The following is a 16,118-nucleotide window of genomic DNA, read 5'->3' as shown; positions in this document are numbered from 1 at the left end:
CTGATGAGACCCAGCTCTGCGCCGGACGCCAGGCGAGCTATGTGGCCCTGCCCTGGGGCAGACGGTCCCGCCCTGCACAGCGGTCATGCCCCGAAGTGACCCCTCAGACAGGAGCAGCCTACAGGACCTCAAAGCCCATCCCACCCCCTGGGGAAGCAGGCAGGGGGCAAGAGTGAAAGGTGAGAGGAAGGGTCAAGGGGGCGGCTCAGGTCAGCCAGGCCAGAGGAAAGGTCTCGCAGTGGGAAGCGGCATACCCCCAGCTCAGTCAGATGGGAAACCCAGGTGCAGTGGGGAACCACACACCCCCAACTCAGAGTCAGATGAGAAGCTTGGGTGCCGTGGGGAGCCATGCACTCCCAAACCAGAGTCAGATGAGAAAGCCGGGTGCAGTGGGGAGGGCAGGCTCTGCTCCAGGGTTCCCAGCAGCCATGCGGGTGAGTTGCCATCTGGCTGCACCTCTGGCACTGGGGATTTCTCCTAACTGTCAGCACCTCAGCCAGACACACAGACTGCCCAGGTGCTGAATTTGGCTGTGGGCCTTTTATTATTAAACATGGCACTGAGCTGGCATGTTTACAAGCACTCGCACAGCCAGTGTAGGGAGGTCGATGGTCCTGGTACCCATTTCACAGATAAGGAAACAGAGGCTCTAGGGGATGAGCTTATGTGCCCCAAGGTATCACAGCTAGTAAGTGGTGGTGCTGCCTGCGGCCAGGCTGGGAGACCCCAGAATCCATGCTCCAGTCACTGCCTGAGTCACCCTCCAGCCTTCCAAGAGGCCAGCCTGCAAAGACAGGAAACCCACCTCCTTCCACAGGCTTGCTTGAATAAAGCACACAGAGAGAGCTGTGGGAGGGTATGAATTTCAGCTGCCTTAATTGAGGTGGATAAAAACACAAACTATGACATTCTCCACTGAGTGAACCTGCTAACTCTGCAAATATTTTCCAAATGCCATCAAGAGACAGGAAGATTGCCAGGGATGAAGGGAGTTTGCGTAGGGCTGAGCCATGAAAACACTTTCCCATTAAAACACTGCACTCCCACCATCAGTGGCGTTGATGGAATAGTGAGCACCTGGGCATATACCTTGGCCTGTATTGAGGGTTCAGTAAAAAGTCCGTAGCTGTGAAGGACAGAGACCGTGGAAAGTGGGAGAAATGGAGGGGCTGGGGCCCCGAGTTACCTTGCTATAAAGGGGCAGGGGGCGGCCAACCCTTCAGAACTCTTTATAAACCCAGCATGGTGTGGAGGTGTTTTCACCAACCCAACTGTATTTAAAGTCGCACGGGCTTGGGGAACGTTTGGGCTGTGCAGAGCAAGGAGCCCCGCAGCGGTCCTGTGCCCAGTGCTTTGCTGCAAAGTTCAGGGCCACGGCTCCCTCTGCACAGATGAGGCAGCTGCAGCTTAGAGACAGACAGGGAATGGTGGAGCTAAGGAATGGTGGAGCTGGGAGCCTCACCAGCCATAGCCAGACTCCAGGTGCGCCCTCCCGAGCCCCCGAAAACCTGGAGTCGACATAACTTTGACATAAGCTTGACATAACAAGCTGCTCACCTGGCATCCTGCACACTAGCTCACACTTATTTACAAACCAACTGCTCCCTGGGGAAGAGCAGAGAGACCGAGACAGACGCAAAGCTCTACTGAAAGGCTCTACTGATGCACGGTGAGGTGGGAGCTAGATGCAGCCACCTTGTTTCCCTGGCGTTCTCACCACCCATACCCAAAAGGACACCCTCCCCGATACGTGCTGGGGTGGAAAGTTGTTTCGGTTTCTTCTGGGAAACAACAAAAGACAAGAAGTCAAGAAGTGAGGGCGTTTCCTTTGAGATGACCCTGTCATAGCACAGGAAACGGGTTTCATTTGTGGAAGAGAACTCTGTGAGGACTCCGCAGTCTGGAATCCCCAGGGCAGTGCCTTCCGGTGCCCAGCAGGGGGTGGTGGGATGGGGTGCTGAGCAGCCTCTCCCCCTCCTGCAGGGCTGGGGGTGAGGAGCACTGTGGTGAATAAGGACCCTGGCATCCTGCCTCCCTGACCGCAGAGAACAGGGGGACATGGATGTAGTGCCCTGCTAGGATGCGGGGGGGGGGGGGGGGGGGAGGAGCGGGTGATTGTCCACTGATGATGGCTCAGGCCGAGGACGTCCTCCCAGAGACCCTCTGGGCTTGGGGTCAGCACAGTAAGGAGCCCTGGACTCCCCTCTCCACTCCTCACTTCTTCACTCGAGAGAGAAGCTGGTGAAAGTATGATGCCGCCTGAAGCCAAGAGAAGACACATGCTCCAAACCCGGAAGCTGTTCAGCACAGGGGTCAAAGGCACCCTGTGTTAGCAGTGTGTCCTTCCTCCTCCAGCTGGTTTCTGCCATAAACTCACACATCACCATGGGTGTGGTTTCCTACCCAGCAGCAAGGGCCAGGAAGCGAGTCAAGCCCCAGGAAGACCCAAGACAGAGCTCTGTCTTGGGGTCCAGACGGAGGTTCAGTTGTTACTCAGATGACCTTAAGGCCAAGGGATTATCATGGCTTTACAAGGGTAAATTTGTATTAAGCAGTAAGTTTGTGTAACTTGCTCCCTCGGTAGCCCTGATTTTTTAAACCACTCCACTTGCTTGCATTCTCCAATCCCCGGGGGAAATGCTCGAGTGGACACCCACGAACTTGGCACTCACTGAACACCCCTGTAGGTGTTCTCTCACTGAACATTCCTGGTGGAGCTGAGGCAGTGATGTACACAGGTACCCTGGGCTCAGTACAGCCTCCTTGATGCCTGGGTGAGGTGCTCATGGGGCATGTGCCTGGGGCCAGCATGTCCCAAGACTCCACAGACACCCATATGACCTCTGGGGCAGCTGCTAGCAAAGCTCCATCCCACAGAGACTGAAACTGAAGCACCCAGAAGCCTGAATAACTTCCCAAGGTCAGGCAGGGGGTGGGCGCAAGCCAGCCAAGCCCACTCCCCAGCCCTGCCCCCACGTCTCCCCACTGGTGACTGCATGGTTGCTCAGCCTTCCTGAACCTCAGTTTCCTTGTCTGCATGACGGGTGCATAGCCCTGCCTCCCTGTCAGACATGTGAATGTGACAGCGGGCTGCAGGCTGCAAAGCAAGCCCCCATCTCCCTCGATGACAAGATGGAGCCGCTGCAGCCCCACACCATGTCTTCCTGGGTGACCCTCACAGGAGCAAAGGGCCTGCGGTGGTGAGCTGGGGGACAGCTAGGGTGAGTGGCACCAGCAGCTTCAGAGAGGGCTAAGAAGTAGGAGACGAGAGCCACATGGGAAAGCCCTGGCTGCTCTGTTCGGGATGTGTGCTGTCTTCCAGGGGGAGCATCCCAGCTCTGCAGCCATCCCAAGCTCTCCCCATATCACTGCACACCCCACTGTGAGGAAGGCCATTTAAAAGATACAGGCAACCCTGGTCACTTAGGAGGCAACCTGCCAGTGAGGCCCAGCAAGTCCAGCATGAGGGCCCAGAGCCCACAGGACACACAGGGCTGCCTGGAACACCGGGGGTCCCACTTCAGCTTCTGGGAGGGGACACCCTGGGCCAGAAGAAAGGGTGCCTCCCACGGGAACGGATAGCCCCACTTACACACATGGTGCCAGCAGCACAGAAAAACAGCAGCAGTGGCGGCGACAGCACCACGTGTCCACGTGTCTATGTGTCCATGCGTGTGTACATGTGTCTGCTGCGTGCACAGATCCTTGGGCCCAGTGTGGACATGGGCCTCACACTAACATTCCCTCATTAGTCCTCCCCTGTCCCCTGGTACGTGCCACTCTCACCCCAGTATATGGGGGAGGAAAGGGGGCCCCTAAACTTCACCCTAACTCCAGCTGCTGAGCTAGAGGTAAAGAGGTGAAGAACGGAGGTCATGACGCAGGACCACCAAGGAGGTAGACTGGAAAGGTCTTGCCTCCAGATAGCGGTGGGCGGCAACAGGTGGCCGGTGTCTGGGGGGTGGCAGCGGGGCCACAGAACTACAGGCAGAAAAGGAGGGAGGGCTGCAGATGCAGGTGTGACCTGGTGGACAGGTCACATGAGGCACCCGGGCGTGAAGAACGGGTCTCGTGAAAATTTTAGCATCAAAACTGACAAAACAAACAAACAAACATGGAAAAGTAGGGCAGTGTGTGGATTCATATAAGAACAGAGAAGGTTGGAGGTGAAAGGAGGCACAGCCCTGTGGAAGCCCTGCATCTACCCTCCGCCTGCCTGGGGCTTTCAGGGTGGAGAGCCTGTGCGAAGAGAAAAGTATGTCTGTTTCCCCTGCAGATGTCGGCTGGGCGGGCAGGTCTCAAGTGAGGAGGCAGCCAAGCATCACTTTGGGAGCAGTCAGTGTTCTGCGGGGCCTGTCCTGGAGGCATCAGGTGGACAAATGCCGCTGAAACTGACCACGACCACGCTGCATGGAAGGAAAGAGCTTTGTCTCAGGGAATGGTCAGCGCATGTGCTACCTGATGGACTTTCTTGCCTTAATTAAACAAAAAACAAAACCTTTGCCTATCAGGAAGTTTTAATAATAGCCTCCTAAAAATAACTTCACTTAACATGTTTTTTTCCATTTTTCCCACTTGAAGAAAGGCGGCTTCCAAGCAGTTATGAGGAAGTTGAGATCAGAAAGTTTACTCAAGTTGGCTTTCCCCAAGTAACAGAGAGTGGGAAGATTCCAGCTCATGTCCTAATATTGTTCGTCCTCCCCAAGTAAAGTTTAATTTGGTTGTTGAATTTTTTTTCTTTTGGCTCAAACCTGTGCCCCCTGCAATGAAATCCTGGAGTCTCAACCACTGGACTGCTGGGGAAGTACTTGGTTGATGCTTTCTTTACCATTACCTTAAAACACTGACTTAATGCCTAGCTTTACCAAAACTTCATGAGGGGGGATGGGAACTGAGGGCCCATGTGACCTTTTTCTTGATGGCTATTACAGCACACTTCTTTCAGAGAATTCACTAAGCATCCAAGTCCCAGAGAAATGCTGGGTTAGCTACCTACAGGAGACAGTCGGCCGAAAGTTTCAGCTGATTGATGAAAGCTTGACAAGGACAGAAGAGAAAGTTCATGGTAGTCTATTTTTCAATCTTTAAAGAGGCAGCAAGTCACAAACCTCATCCACCTTTACGAGACATGCTTATTGACAGAAACCAAAGATCGTATCTAACGGAAAATGAAATTGGGCTCCTGTGTCACAGGCTAGGACCTCCCAGTACAGGTCAGTGCTTCTGGGTCTGTAGGGACCAGGAAGAAGGGGCTGAAGAGGGGGTGGGCAGAAGAGGTGGACAGGTCCAGAAGACCACCACCCCAGAGGATGGCCATCGTGGTCCATGTGGACATTACTGACTCCTCTACAACCTCCTCTAACCACCTGGTGGGACTGGCAGCAGAACACTTAACTACTCTCCGCCTCAGTTCCCCACCTTTTAAATCAGAGAGTCAGACTACGCAGGCCCTTACAGTCCTGTTCTGCAGTGGCAGAAGCCAGTCCCTGGGTTATGTTGTTTGTCTCCAGGGATGAGCAGGGGCACAGGGAAGGTCTTTTAAGAAGGAAATGCAGTTGTGAGAGAAAAGCTCTTTGTGAACATACAGACTCCAGGGCCCACAGGTCAGACGAGCCACCTGTGAGGACGGTATACACAGGCACTGAGAGCATCTGTGCTGAATCCAGATCCTAACCCTTCCCGTGTGACAGGGAAGCCTGAGCCTCGGATTACCTGTGTGCATAATGGAAACAGTACCATTTGAATCCAGTTCTTATTATTTTCTCCTGTCAAATATATTAGAGCTTTTTGTGCAAATAGAGCAACTCTCAAGTGTCATCCAACTGCAGTGTTAGGGAGGTGGGAACAGGGCACACAGATGAGATGGGAGCTTGTGGAAGAATCCTGACGGTCCCAGGAGGGGCAAGCACTCAGCAGACTGCCCGGTTATCAACGGAACTGTCCTTCTGGCTGGCTTTGGCCTGGCCCATCGCATGGATTTCTGCAAACCCACCTCTCCAGCACACACAGCCGGGGGTGCACTTCCCCAAGGATATCCCTTTTAGTGGCAGTATCATCGTATGCTTGGCACTGGCACTCTGGTTCTCCAGGGAAGAAAACTTTTTTCTTAAAGAGGCTAAAAATCACTTAAACTCATCATTCTCCGAAGATTTCAAATATCTTTCAAGGGCTTCATTGTTGAATATTGCTCATGGTTAAAAAAGTCGAACACTAAGCAAGCTGTTCCCCAAATCTTACATTTTCCTTTTTCAAATCGGCAGACCCACAAAACAGAGCCCAAGGAAAACACGTTTCCTTTCTTGTCTAAATACCAGTCCAACACCGATCCACACCACCAGTCACTGGGTGGGACCGACTCCCAGAGCAGAAGGAAGCAGACGGGGTGGGGAGAGCGGGCAGGAGAGGCAGAGCCCGGTCTCCCTGCGGAACGTCCTCGCCCAAGGAGCCAAAGCCCCTCTCCTCTCCAGCCAGCACTGGCCCTGATGTAAGATAGGTTCCAGGTGTGTGTGTCGGGGTGGGGGGAGGGGGTCCAGGAAAGAGAGAGTGACTTTCATGTCAGCGAGAGGGAGCGAGGACAAGCAGGGCCGAGGGGCAGAGGTCCGAGCTCCAGCGGAGAGTTGGTGGGCTCCCAACCCAGAAAGGGGAGAGGGGGAGGGCCTTCCAGTCCGGTAGAGAGAAGCCGGAGGAGGGCCCCCAGTGCGACAGAGGGGGCGCGGAAGTGGGAGAGGTCGGCGGGTTCCGCGGAGAGAAGGCGCGGCAAAGGGGGAGCCGGGTCCGAGGCCAGGTCCGGCAGAGGGAGGGACGGAGGGTCGCAGCCCCTCCACGCCACGGGCGCCGCCTCCCGCCCCCCGCGCCTCCGCCACCGGCCTCACCCGCCGCTCCGGACTCCCGCCGCGCGCTGACCGAGCCGTCCCTGCGCAGGAGGATGTCCGCCGTGTCCCGGATGCGCCGCCGGCCGCCCGGCGCGCCCCGCAGCCCGCGGCAGCACTGGAAGCACACGGCCCACGCCTGCTCCTCGTTGATGGGCTGCTCGTACGCCTTCAGCACTTCCTCCAGGGACAGCTCCCACGGCTCGGAGCGCCCCGCGCCCCCGGCCCGCTCGCCCGCGGCCGCGTCGCCGCTGGAGCTGCCGGCCCGGGCCATGGCCGCCCCATCATCGCCGCCTGCGCGCCCGGCCGGTTTCCATAACAGCCGCGCCGCGGCCGGCGCGCCCGCGAAGCGCGGGGGGCGGATCCCGCGCCGTCGGCCGCTGCTTTGTCATCGCCCGGCCCCGCCCAGCGCGAGCGGCCGCAGGTGAAGCCGCGCAGGGGAGGAGGGCGGGAGAGGGGGTGGGGAGGGCGTCCAGCGGAGGGGGTGGGCTGGCGGGAGAGGGCGCTGAGCTGGGCCTGAGGCGGGGATGGACAGGCCGGGATCGGGGAAACGCAGTCCTCCCCGCCCGGCCCGCGAACCCACACCAGGCTCTCACACGCGTGTCAGGCCAACATCCCGCCCAAGCCTCATCGCGGTGACTGCGGGGGAGCCGGAGGCCAGTGACTCCCGGAAGGGCAGGCGGTGCTGCAGAGCCAGCTGGCCAAGTCACCTCGGGAGTCACCACTCCGTGAGGAGATCCACGAAGACCCACGGTAGGAAGCACTTGTGTCCCTTTTCCAGGGGGTAGACACGCGCCAGTGTTGACAGCTCTGGCGTCTCCGTGGAACGCGGTGCAGCGCTCCCGTCCATGGCCGGGGGCACAGGCTCAAAGGCACCCCCGCGGGCTCTTCCGCCCTGGTTGCACTGGGTCCGACTGACATGGCCAAAATTCACTGGGAGGTGAGGCAAGAAAGGCGACAGTCCCCATCCTAGGCAGCATATGGCCTACAGATTCCTGAATTTCTCCATGCTGGCGATTCTCTCAGGTCTGTAGTGTAACTTGGGACTGGAAAGTTCCTGGGAATTCTCAACAGCTGAAGACAGAAATCACAACAGAGTTCCAATGTCACCTCATTGAAGACTTGGGGTGTGCGGAGGCGGTCCCCCAGGACCCTACTCCCAGGTAACCCCATCTGGCATTTTCATTTTCCAAAAAAAGGAGTTTGTACAGATGAATCATACAAGTTTGGGCGTCCAAGAGCTGGGCACTTTCACAGCTTTCCTGGTTCTGGGCACTTATGCAGGCAGAAACCAGACAGTGCCACCACTGTGAAGGTGGAGCCCGGGGGCTCCAAGAACTGCAAGCACTTGGACTCCAGTTCATCTTCCTGCCTAGGGACTTCCCTGCTGGTCTGGTGGTTAAGTCCACTTTGCAATGCAGGGGACACAGGTTCGATCCCTGGTCAGCGTACTAAGATTCCACATGCAGACCAATGAAGCCTGCACACTACTAGAGTCCCTGTGTTGCAAGGAAGATCCTGCATGACAGCTAAGACCTGATCTTCTGTCTAATCCTCACCCACCGGAACCCCCACCCATGGTTGTCAGTACAGGTCAGGGAGAACCTCCAGGTGTGTCTTACCACAGTGGGGAGTTTCCAGACAGTGGTGAGGTAAGGCCCAGACTCACAGGACACAGAGCTGTCCTCCCCCACATGGCTGTTCCCCATGCCCCCACACAAGGGGTGATTTCAGACTCTGTTCAGGTAAAGTCTTCCATTCAGACCACCACCAACTCACTGGAAGTTATGGTCACTGCTCCTACCTTAGGCAGAGCCACCCCCCTGCCTCCTGCTGGCATGAGCCTCTCACAAGGGGCACCCTGGCCCCAGGGCAAAAAGTGGCAAGGACTCTAACTGGAAGGTGCTTGGGTTGTAGCAAAAGTACCTTTCTGGGTACTTCTTCAAAGGGCCACAATTTCCCTAACTGAAGGTCTTGTTTGATGAGCACAGGACTTGGTAAGGACCTAGTTGTTCACTGGGGGAAAAAAAGCACACCATGAGAGCTGTGAGTTAAGTTTATCTGGAGTATAATGAGAACTACAACCCAGGAGGCAGCATCAGACAGCTGTACAGAACTGCCCCTAAGAAGCAGGGGAAGGTCAGTATGTACATGATTTTAGTGAAGGGGGATGTGCGGTCAGGCACACATTTTGCTTGGTGCTAGTCACAAGCAGATGTCACAGTGCTTTTAGTGCTTTTCTAGACACGAGGACATATAATTGGGCTCATAAAATCTTCTGAAAATAACTACCTGAAGATCTGTTAAGCCAATTTGTACTTGGCATAGTGATGACTCATGTCTACCTGATCCAGGGGCCCTGCAATCACCCATGTAAAGTACAAGGCCATTTCTGATCTGTCATTATTTTTTCAGGGACCCCTGTGCACTTTAGTCAGCAAGATTTACAACACTGGGGTTTTATTAAAAAAAAAAATTTTAAGTTAGGTTCTACTTACATATCTCAATATCTGAAGGTTTGTCCCTCTAGCCATAGCAAATTATGAAATAGAAGCATCAGTCAGCTCTTGAAATGCTCCTAGAAACCATTTTGGTTTTTTCCTGTCAGGTTACTTTTCTCACATCTCCCAAAAAAGTCCCAAATGAGCTCTAGAACGGACACAGACAAGCAGCAGCAGCCTGCAGGTGGTGGCAGTGACAGGGGTGTCGGGTGTAGCCTGGGAGTGCAAGTGCGGCTTCTAAGTCAGTAAAAGGCAATGAAGTGACTCCACCAGACCAAAACTGATCAACCAGATGCAGTGGGTTCTGATCTGGTTGGTGGGCACACACAGTGGTTACAAGTCAGAGTCAAGGTGATCACTTCCTTCCTGGGTGGAGCGCCAAGTCCTGCCCATACTTTAATAAAAACTCGTGTGGGTAACTGCACATCGAGGGAGGGCAGACAATGCCTGGTTAAGATGGGAATGGGGTTCATCCCAGTAGATAGTGGCTTTCAAGTCAAAACATGGAGCTCTTTGTCCACCAATAACACTACACAGAACTGAGTCGAAGAAATGTTAGTTCTTCCATGACCTGAAGTTGCCCCTTGGATTTTAGAAACGAAAATTTAGTGTATTTCCAGCTGCTCAGAGTCTCAACAAGAAACAGAAACTGATGGGTCAGTCATGAAACCAACCGGGAAAGCATTGGATCCAGGTCATTTCTACAATGATGGAATCAGCAATAGCCCACTCCTGAAGCCGTGTCCTTCACCCTTCATGTCTAGTACATGAGGAAGGCTGTCAGTCACCATGGGCTGTGCTTGGGGTCTGAATGAAACCTTTAGTGAAGTGACCAGCCCACCAGTACTTGGACTAGCAAACACACTCCCCAGATATTCATCTTATAGTGTAGGCTGTTCATTCACACATATTTGCTGAGCACTAGGTGTTCATGTCTTAAGACCTGAAGACCAGTTTGAAAAACCTGACCAGGTCCCCCTAAAAATCCCCCAGGTCCTGAGGGGCAAACAGCCACATGGAAACATTGTCACTGCAGGTGGGAAATGGACTGATGGCTACATAACCCCACTGGTTATGTTTGCTTTTCCCACGCTCTGTGTCCGATGCTCTAAGGGAATTACAGATAGTGTCCGTGCCAGGGCAGAGCAATCAGAGGGGTGGGTGGCTCATGACTGCCACTGGCCAGAGGTTAAAATATCCAGGAATTGTACCTGTGAGCATTTTAGCAGAATAGAAACTAAAGGATCCTGGTTTGGCCCCTGGACGCCAAAAAGTCAGAGCCAGAAGTCCAGGTGCCTTGTGGAATACACGTACGTGACTCCAGGAGGATAGTGTAGGGTTCCAGGGTGCCACACTGAGAGCATGCTGAGAGTTCAGAGACAAAGGTCAGAGTGAGTCAGGCATATAAGCAACTAGGTTAAACGTCAGACAACGTGAGATGAAAGGCCCCTAGTTAACTCCCCTAGACACAGGTAGAGCCACTTCACCTGTTGTGAGGGAAGCAAAGACTCTCAGCTTGCACCAAATTCCACTTCAGCCTGAAAAACAGGTCGGCTTCTCCCAGGGGATCTGTGCACACGACGCTGTGAGCAACAAGGCCCCTGAATGCCTTCTCTGTCACCATCCTTGCAGAGAGGCAGGGCTCAGGGGTCTGGGAGGAAAAGTTGAAACTCGAGAGGCTGTGGTTTGTGCTTTAGGTTTATTCTGGGATAATGATAAAGGCAATGAATCCCCAGGAGTGCTGGACTCAGCTAGGCTGTGCTTGATCTCTAAAAGGAGCCAACACAGCTCCAGGGGAAGGGCACTGGGGCTGGGCATGGCTGCAGATTTCTAGGCTGGTACTAGCAGGAAGTGGGGACCCAGAGCTAAACCAAGGTGATGAGAGGAAATCCCACAAGACTACGATGGAGGGGAGGCAGACAGGGCTGTTCTGCCCAGGGGACAAGGAAGGGGCGCTTACGGAGGTGCTTTCTCTGGATTCCTGATCAGTAGCTGAGAAAATACTCAAGAACACTGTTTGCTTCCCACTAGTGACACTGGCAGTCATTTGCAAAATTTGGGGTTTCTTTATGTTGTGAAAATTAACAGAAACCTCATTTAAAATGGAGTCAGGTGACTTCCTTGGTGGTACAGTGGATAAGAACCTGCCTGCCAATGCAGGGGACACAGGTTTGATTCCTAGTCTCGGAAGATTCCACATGGCGAGGAGCAACTAAAGCCCATGCACCTCAACTACTGAGTCTGCGGGCCTAGGGCCTGCGCACCACAGCTAGAGAAGCCACCACAATGAGAAGCCCAAGCTCTGCAAAGATGAGTAGCCCCCACTTGTCACAACTAGAGAAAGTCCACTCACAGCAACAAAGACTCCCAACAACCAAAAATTAAATAAATAAATAAATAATTTTTAAAAATAAATAAAATGCACTCAGGGACTTTCTTTGTAGTTCAGTGGCTGAGACTCCACACTACCAGTGCAGGGGGTCTGAGTTCAATCCCTGGTCTGGGAACTAAGATCCCACATGCCTTGGGGCAATTAAGCCTTTGCACAACTACTGAAGTCTGCAAGCTCTAGAACCTGCGAGCCACAATTACTTGGCGAGCCTGTGCTCTGCAACAAAAGAAGCCACTGCAATGAGAAGCCCAAGCACTGCAACTACAGAAAGCCTTGCACAGCAATGAGGACCCAAGGTAGCCAAAAAGGAAGGAAGAAGGAAAAAAACGACTAAATTTAAAGGAAAATAGCCCCTAAATAATGTAGACTATCAGCGGATGCTGGGAAGGCACAGGCTCCAATGATGTTTTGGAAATGCTTGGTTACAGCCCCTTCCCCACAGAAGGTCCATCCAGCACAGGGGACACATGGGTCACAACAGTGGCATGTTTGACGTGCTTCAAATGACTGGGTATCTGCTCTCCACTGTTCTTTGGAGCAGGTGGGTGAGGACTGCCACGATGGGCAGTGACGGGCAGCACTGGTGTGTGTGTGTGTATTGAGGCTCCTACAACCTACTTCCCTGGCAGCCCCACACAGGGTCTGTCATTTTGAATCTGACACACTCACACTTGGAACTCTGGGCCTGTCCTGTTATTGTCTCTCAACCACCCTCCCAGTATTGCCACCTCTCAGCTGGTGTAGGTATGTGATGTGTGTATATGATGTATGTGTGTGTGATGTACGCACGTATGCATATGGCATCTCAATGTATGCATGCATACGATGTGCTTGTGTGTACAAAACATGTGTATACATATGATACACAAGTATATGGTATGATGTATGTGAATATGACATCTGTATGGTGTACGTGAATATGTATGTTATACATACATGTGCATATGGTGTGTCAATGCATCCATGCATATGACATTTGTATGATGTACATGTACACATATGATGTACAAGTATATGGTATGATGTATGTGAACATGATGTGCATGTGTGTGATGTTGTGTGTATAATATATGTGTATCTCCAGATTCCCACTGGCTCGGGTTAGAAAACTCTGCTCTTCCTCCTCACCTCGGGGATCAACCTTTGAAGCAGGAATCTGTCTCATCACTTATCTTCACCTCAAGGCCACCACTGTGGTCAAGCCCCTGTTCCACTGCCAAATGATGGCCTGAGTCCATCTTGCCCGCCTCTGTGCCCTGCCTTTGCCTCCCCAGTCTCTTTTCAACCAGCTGCATAACTTGGGACATGCACCTGCCAGGGTTCTGCTCACTGGGCCTGGAGGCAAGGTCTTCTCAGTACTTACAAGGCCACGTGGGTGCTCCCCTCCTCAGCTGTGTGCTTAGCGCCTGATCATGTGCCTGTGGCAGTTCTGGTGTCAGCCAGCCTTGTCCCGTTTACAGGTCACTGGCAGCTGGATGGCCTAAATTGCAGGTTCTGGCAGTGGGCAGGCAGCTGGCCAGAGACTGTTGGCTGAGCGGCTGCCTCTCCTCCATGTGTCTGGTCCTTGGTGGGCTGGCTCAGGATGTTCTTTTGAGGGTCGCTGGGAGGGTTCCCTCTCAGCATGAGCTCCTTTCAAACTCCTGTTTGCATCATGTCACTCGCATGTCATCACCAGCCCAAATGGAAGGGACAGAGACAGAGGGGGAGGACTCCTGGCCACATTTTGCAACCCACAAGGCTCACTTCCCTCGGACCCTTGTTTACTCAAGTTCAACAGCCCCCATGACGGGGGCGGGGGGGGGGGCAGCAGGAGTGGTGCAAGGCGGTCACAGCCTGCACACACATTCCAGCCACCTGGAAAAGGTTCAGCGGGTGGCAGTGAGCGCTATCTGAGGGCATCTGTCACCCCGCCTTCACGGCCGAGGAAACTACGTTGCCTGAAAACCTGGACACAGAGACTGGGGTGCACGTCAGTGTCTGCGCCCAGTCCAGGCACATACCCATTGAATCCCTGTAAATTCCTAAATGGGCTGAATATTGGGAGCATCTTTCTCTCTAACAAGATTTTCCGGGACACCAGCTGGTCACCATGGTTACAAGCCCGGATTTCCAGTCCTCCTCCCCACATCCTCCTGAGAGGGGCGGGGGGTGGGGTGGGCTGAAAATGGACTTCACGTGGGAGACCCCTGCTGTGCGACCCCGGCGTGCGCGGCCTCGCGGTGACACTTCGCTTAAGTCTGGGGAAAAAGAGGGAGGGGCAGCCTCAGTACCGCCGCCAGGCTCCGCGGAGTCCCGCGCGCAGATTCGTTCTCCTCGGTTCCCTACAGGCGGCGTGGTTCTGGCGTCTCCGGAACTTGGGGTTGTCGGTTGTTTCCTCACGCACAGCTCTGGTCACCGCGACAGGAATAACGCAAAAGGGATGGCACAGTCTTCTCCCGGTGGTGCCGTCTGACAGCGCCGCTAACCTCCGCCTTCAGTCGGACCTAAATAAATGCCACAGACACTGCTGACCGCGGTCTCCCGCCACCTGCAAGATGGCCGCCTCAGCCCCGGACAAGATGGCCGCCGAGTCTCCGCCCCCGAGGTGGGTGTGGCATGGCAGCTGCCAGCCAATGGGCGCTCGCGTCTGTCCGCAGCCAATGAGAGGGCAGCGCGGGCAGAACCTCTAGAGCCCTGGCCCCGCGCTGTGTTCGCAACATGTCAGCACCCGGGGCCCGGGTCGCCGCCTCGGATCAGGGGCCTGGGGTCCGCAGGAGAGCGTGGGCCGAGCTGCTGGGTAGGTGGGCGCGGGCCCCAAGACTCCTTCCCCCCGAACCTCCTTCTGCCCATCCTCGTCCCCCTTCATCGTGATCCCGGAGCCCTGATCCCTCCACGCTCACCCGAGCTTCCCATTCTGGCAGCCCTCTGTCCACTCTGTCCTACGTGCGGTCACGAGGGGCAATTGCAGAAGGGAGAGACGTAAGATTCACCTCCCGCACCCCCTAGTAGCCTGGATGACAGTAATTGTTCAGCTCCGCTCAGCCCGAGTCACCTTAACATCTTTGAAAGGATCAATCCCAAGAAACTAGCTTTGGTACATCCTAACCAGCTAAACTAGACTTTGCTCAAAGTTCATAAATTTTCCCCGTAAAGTCCTTTTTCTGTCCAGGCTCCCACGTGTCAGTTACTCCCTTCTCCTTGGCCCCTGCGTGGATGACAGTTCCTGGGCCTTCCTGACCTGGGCGTTTGAAGGAGTGTCCCTCTGTTGGGTGTGTCTGATATGTCCTAGGGTTAGATTAAGTTTGTGCAGGTTTTTGGCAGGAGTCCCATGGATATAACGTTCCAGGGTGCATCACCTCCAGGGGTACAGCGTGTCACAGTGTTTCCTTGTCTGAATGTTTAAGGAGTGCTGTAATTTTTGTGAAACTGATTTTCTTCCCTAGAGGGAAGGGTCGAGAGGCAGAAACTGAGTCTGGAAGGGGAGCAGAAGGTGAGAGAGTCAGCCGTGCGCCTCCTGAGAAGCCATCTAAACCTGAGTGACCTCATTCTGGAGGTGAGAGGCAGTTGGCTTCACCTTTGTAAGCACATTTGGGTTGCAGGTTTTCAAACCTCTCAAAGGCATCACCTTTATGAAGAGATACCTGGCAAGACTCGTGAGTATCTGGGAGGAGCACCCACTCAATGCTGTCCAGGTGAGAAAAGTAATCAGGAGCATTTATCTATTCGGAGGTAGAACAGTTCAGAGAGGAGTCTGGTAATTCTCAAAGGTTTCAGTAAGTTTCACCTTAGAAAAATTTTTTTTTCACCTCAGATTATTTGGGAATTGCACAGTAGGCAAGCACCGCGTACACTTTGGTTGTCTTCAGGACACGGCTTGAATTTTAAAGTGGAGTTCTTGGTGTTTGGTTTCTAGGTAGAAGGTCCTCCCTGTGACCAGCTGTGTCTCCACCAGTTGATTGATTGTGATGGTCCTGACCCCCACACTGACCTTTCTAGTTCATTGATAGGTGAGTTATAGATTTGTTTTCTTAATATATTGCGTTATGGCAGAGCTGTATGTAAAGTGACTTTGATGTGCTTCTAACAGGCAGATGTGTTTAAATACCCCCAGATAATGGTTTTCTACTTATATGTGTGGTCACCAATAACGAGTTTCTGTGACTTGCTTGGGGCTTGTTTTGAGGCTCTTGTTTAAAAACAGGGACTCAGAGCAGTAGGAACCTAAGTGACCCTTGGGAAGATGGGACAAAAATATGATCCTCGTTTCTGGAAGTGGCGAGAACAGGCCGTGCTGGGTAAGGAAGTGCAGAAGGCAGCTGGAGATGAAGGCTGCCCCCAGGCCATTGCTGGGAAGCCAGTGTTGCAGGCAAACAAGTC

General features: G+C 53.8%; 2 protein-coding genes across 7 annotated transcripts in view; one reads left to right on the top strand and one right to left on the bottom strand.

Annotated features, from left to right (window-relative positions):
* Positions 1–14,329, bottom strand: part of SPIRE2 (spire type actin nucleation factor 2) — a 33,830-nt gene extending 19,501 nt beyond the window's left edge. Inside the window, exons 1-2 of one of the 2 annotated variants that reach the window (XM_065925231.1) lie at positions 13,126–14,329; positions 6,873–7,943 (exon numbers count right to left, since the gene is read on the bottom strand). In XM_065925231.1, coding sequence (XP_065781303.1) covers positions 6,873–7,143 — 271 coding nt within the window. In that variant the 5' untranslated portion in view covers positions 7,144–7,943; positions 13,126–14,329. The remainder of the gene's footprint in view (positions 1–6,872; positions 7,944–13,125) is intronic. The other variant, XM_065925233.1, reaches the window with a different exon arrangement.
* Positions 14,330–14,442: 113 nt separating this feature from the next.
* The window catches only part of FANCA (FA complementation group A), a 37,786-nt gene continuing 36,110 nt past the window's right edge, over positions 14,443–16,118 (top strand). For all 5 annotated transcript variants that reach the window (XR_010661665.1, XM_065925227.1, XM_065925228.1 and 2 more), the window contains exons 1-3: positions 14,443–14,538; positions 15,185–15,294; positions 15,655–15,748. Coding sequence is in view for 4 of the 5 variants with exons in the window: in XM_065925227.1 (XP_065781299.1) it covers positions 14,460–14,538; positions 15,185–15,294; positions 15,655–15,748 (283 nt within the window). In the remaining variant the exon portion in view is untranslated. The remainder of the gene's footprint in view (positions 14,539–15,184; positions 15,295–15,654; positions 15,749–16,118) is intronic.

The sequence above is a fragment of the Muntiacus reevesi genome, chromosome 2 (assembly GCF_963930625.1).
Source record: "Muntiacus reevesi chromosome 2, mMunRee1.1, whole genome shotgun sequence".
Lineage (NCBI taxonomy): Eukaryota > Metazoa > Chordata > Mammalia > Artiodactyla > Cervidae > Muntiacus > Muntiacus reevesi.
The sequence above is the reverse complement of the archived record's forward strand: the minus strand, read 5'-3'. Positions and strand labels throughout refer to the sequence as shown.